Source organism: Pteropus alecto, unplaced genomic scaffold, assembly GCF_000325575.1.
Source record: "Pteropus alecto unplaced genomic scaffold, ASM32557v1 scaffold101, whole genome shotgun sequence".
NCBI lineage: Eukaryota > Metazoa > Chordata > Mammalia > Chiroptera > Pteropodidae > Pteropus > Pteropus alecto.
The window spans coordinates 19,155,909-19,163,141 of NW_006432945.1; the positions used below are offsets into that span (position 1 = coordinate 19,155,909).

Here is a 7,233-nt window from a genome sequence, read left to right on the forward strand (position 1 = left end):
CGTTGTGAGGCGTTTTACTACTCTTGCTCAAAGGTCATCCTGCCAGCTGTGCAGACACATCAAAGGCCTGCTCAGCAAGGACGAAGCGGGGACCCGTGACGACGGCAGGTTTCCAGGACCTGACCACACTGGCGATCCTCAGGGAAAAGCCCCGTGGTGGTCTCCACGGTTACCAGGCAGGTGCCTCGAGGGCCGTGACCGTCGTCATTGAAACCACCAGGACAGGGTGCTGGGCAGACCAGGGAGGGGACAGAGCTGCCATGTGCCCTCTCCCCGTTCCTTCTCAAGCACCCGGCACCCTCGCCTGTGCACGTGCCGACACCGCTGCGGCCCGGTCAGGACCAGAGGTCCCGGCACAGGACGAGGGCGTGGAAGGCAGCGACAACAGGAAGCCCGGTCCCAGCTGCCCGCGGGGGCGCTGCGTGATAAAGGGCTGCTGTATCGCAATCAGCCCAGGACGACTACGCGTGGGGGACAGTCCCGTCCGCGAGCCACCGGCAGCGAGGAAGAGAGAACCGGGCCCGCGTCGCGCGCCCGGCGCTGCACTGACGTCCTGGAAGGCGACTGCGCGGACAGAGGGCGACCGCCCCGCTCGGTGACATTCAGGCCACACACTCCAAGCCAGCGAGGAATGACCGCGATTAGCGACTCCGGGATAAGGACACGGGACTGTCCCAAACGCGTCTGTCCCCGTTCGCAGTGCGGACGAGAAATACTTCTTTGGAGAGTCTTTTCTCAGGAACAAAATGCATTTTTTAGAGGACGCTACTCGATGTCACTATGACGTTCATTTATCCCAACAGAACATTCTGGAATACCCACTCATGCAGGAAAGCATAACAACCCCCTAGGTGCCTTCAGGGAGGAGGACGCAGCCGACTGGGCCGGTCACACAAACGTGTGCACCAGGACGGAAAGGCAAAAGGCCCGCGGGGCCACGTCCGCCCTGGGGAGGGGACTCCGCACGGGAGGGGTCGTGACCTGCCCGGTAGCCGCGGGCGCAGCAGAGGCGGTTGCTCGGCGGCCTCACCTGGGACTTCTGCTTCTCGCGCTCAGTGGCGTCCTTCAGCTGCTGGATCGCGAACCGGACCTGCTGGATCTCCTGGCTGGCGGCGGCGATGCGCTCACAGATGGCCCCTCTCTTCTCCTGGACCTTGTTGCAGTCTCTGGAGAGAAGCAGACAGCAGGTCACCCTTCCCCGGGTCCCGGGGCGGTCACACGGGTTTGTGGACGAACCCAAGACTCTGCCCTAGGCAGGGACCAGAGACGAGGCCCCCGGCGGGGCCAGGCTGGCGTCCGGCTCACGGGGCCGGCCCCGGGTGCCCTCGAGAGCAGGGGTGGCACGTGGACCAGCCACGCAGACGCCTAGGTCCCACCTGTCCCTCATTCCCCACTGCAGCTCCCAGCCCTCGGCACGTTCTGGACCAGGGTGGGGGGCGGGGGCAACTGGAGCAAAGAGCCCACCATGGCCACTGACCGGATGCTGGGGGACGGGGCAGAGGGCTGACACGGCGACCCCGGGAGGAAGACTAGACCCTGAGCTGTCCCTAAAGCACACGGTTCCGTGGTGACGCGCTGGCTCGGCCGCCTGGGCCGCGACCCCCCGGGGTGCGGGCCCTGCAGCCTCAGGGAGCGTCCCCGTGCCCCGAGCGCCGGCCGGGGCATCGTACTCGATCACCACGCGCTTGTGCCGCTCGGCGTCCTCGTGCTTCCTGCTCATCCGGAACTGCGCCGTGGCCAGCCGGTCCTTCCGGGCGCCCGCCAGCCTCCGCAGGGAGCTCTCCTCCGCCTTCAGCCTGCGCAGCTCCGACTCGCCGCTCTCGATCTGGTCCTCCAGGCTCAGGCTCTGTGGCACGAGAGGCACGCGAGGTCAAGACCCGGGGGGTCGCACGGGGGCGCCCTGCGCCAGGCGGCGCGTGGGGACCTCACGCCCGGTGATCAGAGGGCCACTCCCCGCCATCAGACACAGGGCACGAGAGATGCCATAACTGCTCCCAGAACACACAGGGCAGCCGTGCCCGTCGGCTCGGCCGGGGCTGAGGACACGCGCCCCTCGGCACACGTCACCTCAGCTCGCATCTGCGGGAGGCGCCGGCCTGTCTTGGGAAAACAGTGACAAAGAGGGGGACAGACCCGAGCAAACGGCCACGCGACACAGACGCAGCACGCGCGGCCAACACGAACCTCCTTCAGGAGACCGGCCAGCTTCTCCCTGTTGTCCGCGAGGTCCTGGACCTTCTTCTGGTAGAGCTGCAGCTCCCGCTGGCAGGACGGCAGGCCGTCCACCGAGTCCCGGTACGCTTCGTACTTCTCCGACACGTCTTGCTGCGAAGGGAAAGGCCAGAGGCTGTTGCGCTCCCTCGGGAAACGCAGGTGCGCCCGCTCCGCGCCCACCGCGGCGCTTACACGGAGGCCGAAGGGCCGAGCACGAGCGGTTCCCAGGCCCGGAGCAAAGCGTCGTCACCGCCAAGCGTCCGAGCGCATGGAGCCGAGCGTAACTGCCATGTGCGCTCGGCAGAGGACGCCGGCCACCGTGTCACTGAAGCACTCATGGAACTGCCTTCCGGGGGGCTGTGACGGGACACCTCGTTTCCGCGAGCACCCGGCAGCTCTGCCACACTGGGTCTCCGGCGTGTGCGGAACGCCATGCTGCACGGGGTGCTCCGCTAAGTCAGGACGTGGACGCTGTGAGCACATCCCCCGCAAAGATGAAGCGCCTTCTCCCGCCGGCCAAAAAAAAACCTCCTCCCGCCGGCCCCCCCCTTCTCCCGCCCCCCTTCTCCCCCTTCCCCCCTGCTTCTCCCACCAGCTCCCCCTTCTCGACCGGCTGGATTCAAACGTCCCTGCGCGTTTCCTGTCATTCTCTGTCCTGATGTCCGAGGCGCTCTGCGCATCGCGGACACGGCCCCTGAGCTGCCGTGCGGCCCTCTGCGAGCGTGCTCCGCGGTGCACTTTCCTCTACGGCTTTCGGGCTGCCAGTCTCAACTTCAAACATCTACCCTAGTCCAAGATTACACCGATGTCCTAAAACTCCTAAAACTGTCCACTTTTTAAATTAAGATTTCAATTCAGTCGCACGCAGTTGGCCGTGTAGACGGGGCTAGGTGCAGAGCCAGCCCTCTGGCCCCCAGGTGGGCAGCCCCTGCCCCAGACTGTGCTAAGCGGATCACTCTCTTCCCATAAACACTCAGACCTGATTCGGGCTCTCCTTCCTCCCCTGGTGACCTGTTTTCCACCATGTGACAACCTTAATCATCAGGAATTACCCGAGTAACAACCTCAAATATGAACCAGAAACATTTTCTCGTGAACAGTTGAAAGACCCGTCCCCACCAAGCCCAGCGAAATCATCTACCTGCTTCTGCCCCTGTCCCGCCCCACCTCAGCCCACGCCCCAGCAACCCCGCCTCTTCCCGATGCAAATCATTCCAGGGCCAGCACCCCGCTTCTAACTGGGTACGGCTGTGCCCTCGCCCTGAAGGTCAAGTGCAGCGCCCGAACCCTGGCCTGCTGCCTGTTCCCCGGCCCCCGGGCCTCTCTCCTTACGCAGCGCGCGGCTCCGCACGGCCTCGGATTCACACGTGCAGCCCCCTTGGCCTCGCTTCTCCCCACACAGGTTTTACCAGGAAGCCTCTACCTGTCTCTCAGTGTCAGCACAGACCTCGGCCTCCTTCCCTCGGCCACCGACCCAGGACACCGAGCCAGCCAGCCCTTGTGACGTTATCACAGAGCACCCCGTACTTTCCAGGGAAGTTCTACGGAAGGCAAAGATCTCCCACATACTTCCTGCTGCACACGCAGGCCCTACATTTTCTTATAATACGTATTAAAATCTGTAATTGCAGAATTTTTTCTGAAACTGTTTAACACCTTTGTCCCTTAAAACCAAGCACCTAAGTCTCATGAGGCCGGGGCGTGTGTCTTGGTCACCCGGAGCAAGGCCTCAGGACCGGGCTGCGCACTCGCGCAAACATCTGAGCGCCTACTTCTCCCTGCAACCGCGTCAGGCTGCAAAGTGCGGACGCCATGGGTCGGAACCAGCTCCCGACGAGACAGGAGCTGCTGGCAGCGGCAGCGCGTTAGCATGAAGGAAACTCACCCTGGAGTTCTTAAGCTTCTGGACTGTATTTTTCATTTTTTCTTTATAATTCTTCAGCTTCTCTGGAGAATCCACAATTTTTGTTTTCAAACTCTCCTGTACTTCTTTCAAAGACACCACCGCCAATTTCAGTTCATTCTGTTGAGGAAACATTTTTATGTGTTAGCTATAATAATAAAATTGGCAATTTCCCATCACTAACGGAAAAGAACCAAGAAGCCGGGTCCGTGTCGGTGGCGGGGGCCACTCGCCGCCCCCTCCCCGCTAGCAGCCACCCCGGGCCTGGATCGCCTCATCAGCGCGACAGAGCTCGTCCCCCACGCACCCCTCATTCCTTCCCGGCGTCAGCTTACCCCGTCCCCCAGCACACCCTGCGAGCCGCAACGCTCGCCTCGTCTAGACAGTGACGAGTGGACTCCCCTTGGTCAGTACGGCCTCCTGGGTGTCGTCACCTCGCGCCTGTGGCTATGAGAGCCGGGAAGCCACCCCCCGCTGTGTCCCTTCTGTGCACGGCACGTCCCTGCACCTGCGCCACTACAGCTGTGCCTTCCTGTGTTTCTCAATGGACCGAGCCCCATGGGGGCGTCCGTTCCCCGTTCTCCTGGGACCCAGACCAGGTGACCGCACTGAGCAGGTGCTCGGCCCGCGCTTGCGGAGTTTACGCGAATTCCCTGTTCTCCTGAATTTCACACCGATTGGGGAACTGACATGAAGGGTATCAGAATTCTCTTAAAACTTATCTGCACGCCTACAATTACGTAAAAAGAAAAAATATTCCTATGAACTCCCTTCCCAAGTGTTAGTTGATACACTTGGTAACTATGTGGAAAGATTTCCTGGAAATAGTCAAAGTATCAATTCACAGATCAACAGGAACCACTAACCATTTCCACGAAAACAGAACAACAAAGTAACGTGACATCTGGGCAGAGTGGGCTGAGGGCGTGGCCTTCATGCTCAACTCTGCATGTGGACGTCATCCGAGTGTTCTTGTGACAGGAATGCATTACCATGCAGCTTATGTGATGTCTAAATTATTTTTCACTAAAAAGAAGTTACCTTTTGGTCAACTAAGTCGGAATCCAAGGCGGGATGTTTGAAACAATGTTATTTTGTTCTCAGAAGTTAGAAAACCACATTACCGACTCTCAATGTCCCACAAGAGACCACTGTCCTCACATGGAAAGCACCGACCTTCATCACTTTCTCCCCTCGATAAGAAGCCTATATTTGATATTATAACTATAAAATGATTTTGCTTTAATTAGATTTAAATAAGTGAGAAAGAAATGAATAAAATTGAACCATAGTCCACATTAGTCAGATGAAAGACTTTTCCAATAAAAAAGAAATGACAGAAAAATAAATCTATTATACCAAAGTAAATTTCGGGTGGCTCTCTAAAGTGTGTTAGGATAACAGAGAAACCACAATGAGACAGCGGGTACGTGAGGAACGAGGGAGGCCTCTCTGTGCACAGTGTCAAGGCCAAAAACCTTTTGGCCACGTCAACTTCACTGCACAAGAACGTGCCCCTTCTGCTAGGGAAAACGGTGACTTTGATAGAGTTGGCTTCCCCATCTCATCGAGTTTCTTAAAAAAAACAAACAAGGGACACCCACAGGTAGTTTACAAAATAACAAACCACTGAATGAGACTCAAAATCACCAAGCAGCAAAGAAATCAATTTTTTTCTTTTAAGAATGACAGAGACTAAAACAAACCAAAACCACCGGTTTGGCAAGGACACAGGGGCACACGCCGCAGTCTGTGAAGGGCTGACTGGCGCCTTTTCAGACGTCGGCTGGCACGTGGGCCCCGCGTGAGTGTGTGGCCCTCTGGCCCAGAAGCCCTACACGGCGGAACTCGTTCTGGGGTGAAAAGCAGCCTGGCACACGCAGATGCAGGTGGGCAGCACTCCACGTGACTGTCCCACGGCAAAGTGTCAGAAGCAACGTGACAGCTGACCGACAGGACCCTGAGGCCCGCGTCTCGGCGTGCGTGGACACAGCCACCTGCAGCGGTTACGGCGGTGGCCGAGAGCCATCCACACTGCACTGTCGGGGGAGGGCGAGTCCGAGACGAGTGTGGAGTTCACACGCGCGGAGAAACCTGGGACGTGTCTGCGTGGAGCTTTCGGGACCTTGTCACCTTCATCGTACATTTTATGTGTTTCAGTATTTTTTACAATAGTCCTCTAGTAAGTTTAAATTGAAAACAGTTTCGTTTTAAGGGAAAAAGATACGAGAGAAACATCTGACGACACTGAACGCCGTCGGAACGCCCCTCCACGCAGGCTACCCGAACCTCGGATGCTGCGTAAAGGAAACGATGCTCACCAAACGCTTGGTTCGCTCCAAAATATCCGACTTCTTCTGGGCATTTCTCTCTTGCAGCAGTATCTGAAGAAATAGCAAACAACTGTTTTATGATTCAAAACAGACTTAAATTTGGCCACTCAGTGCTTCCTGACAAAATACAGAAAGGGGAGGAGTTGAGTGGGGGAGACCAGATGGCCTCAAGCTCTGTCCCCACACCTGGCCAGGCTCTCCAGCAGTTCCCTATCAAGTAAGGACAACACTCAAGTAACCGCCTGAGGACGTGCGTCCGGGCCACCTGGTAGCCCTCGGAAGTGTGGCTGTGGGGCCCGGACAGATGTGCACTGCTGGGTCAGGCCAGAGTCCTCGTCCCTGCTCCACAATGACTTTCACATAGGACCTGCTTCCCATCACAGCAAACGCCAAACCCCAGGTTCACACCCGAGCGGAGGTCACGTGATTCACGCCGAAACTGCAGTGTCCCCGGTAGATGCCGGACACCTCCTCCCCGTGGAAACGCGAGACTCCCAGAGGCACCCTGAGGGCTGGCCGCAGTGCCTGGGCGGCCCAGTGCAGTCTGGGGACAGCAGGAAGGGACACAGGGAGATCCTAGACCGTTCTCGTCCACAGGACGACAGCACCACGGAGTGACCGGGGCCTGGCGTGCGTGAGGGGGGTGCGCCCTGTCAGAGGCACGGTGGGACAGCACCAGACCCGTCTTCGGTCGCTGACCGCGACGCGCCCCCGTCCACAGGACGCCGCGTTCAGAAGGGGAGGCGCCTGACCAGATACCGTTTTCTGCCGGAAGTCTTGGGG

General features: G+C 58.8%; 1 protein-coding gene across 1 annotated transcript in view; it reads right to left on the reverse strand.

Moving 5' to 3' along the window:
* Positions 1 to 769: 769 nt before the first annotated feature.
* NUF2 (NUF2, NDC80 kinetochore complex component) overlaps positions 770 to 7,233 on the reverse strand; it is a 12,011-nt gene continuing 5,547 nt past the window's right edge. The window contains 6 exon segments of the mRNA XM_025044015.1: positions 770 to 1,166; positions 1,671 to 1,846; positions 2,185 to 2,325; positions 4,100 to 4,237; positions 6,439 to 6,501; positions 6,859 to 7,026. Coding sequence (XP_024899783.1) covers positions 848 to 1,166; positions 1,671 to 1,846; positions 2,185 to 2,325; positions 4,100 to 4,237; positions 6,439 to 6,501; positions 6,859 to 7,026 — 1,005 coding nt within the window. The 3' untranslated portion in view covers positions 770 to 847.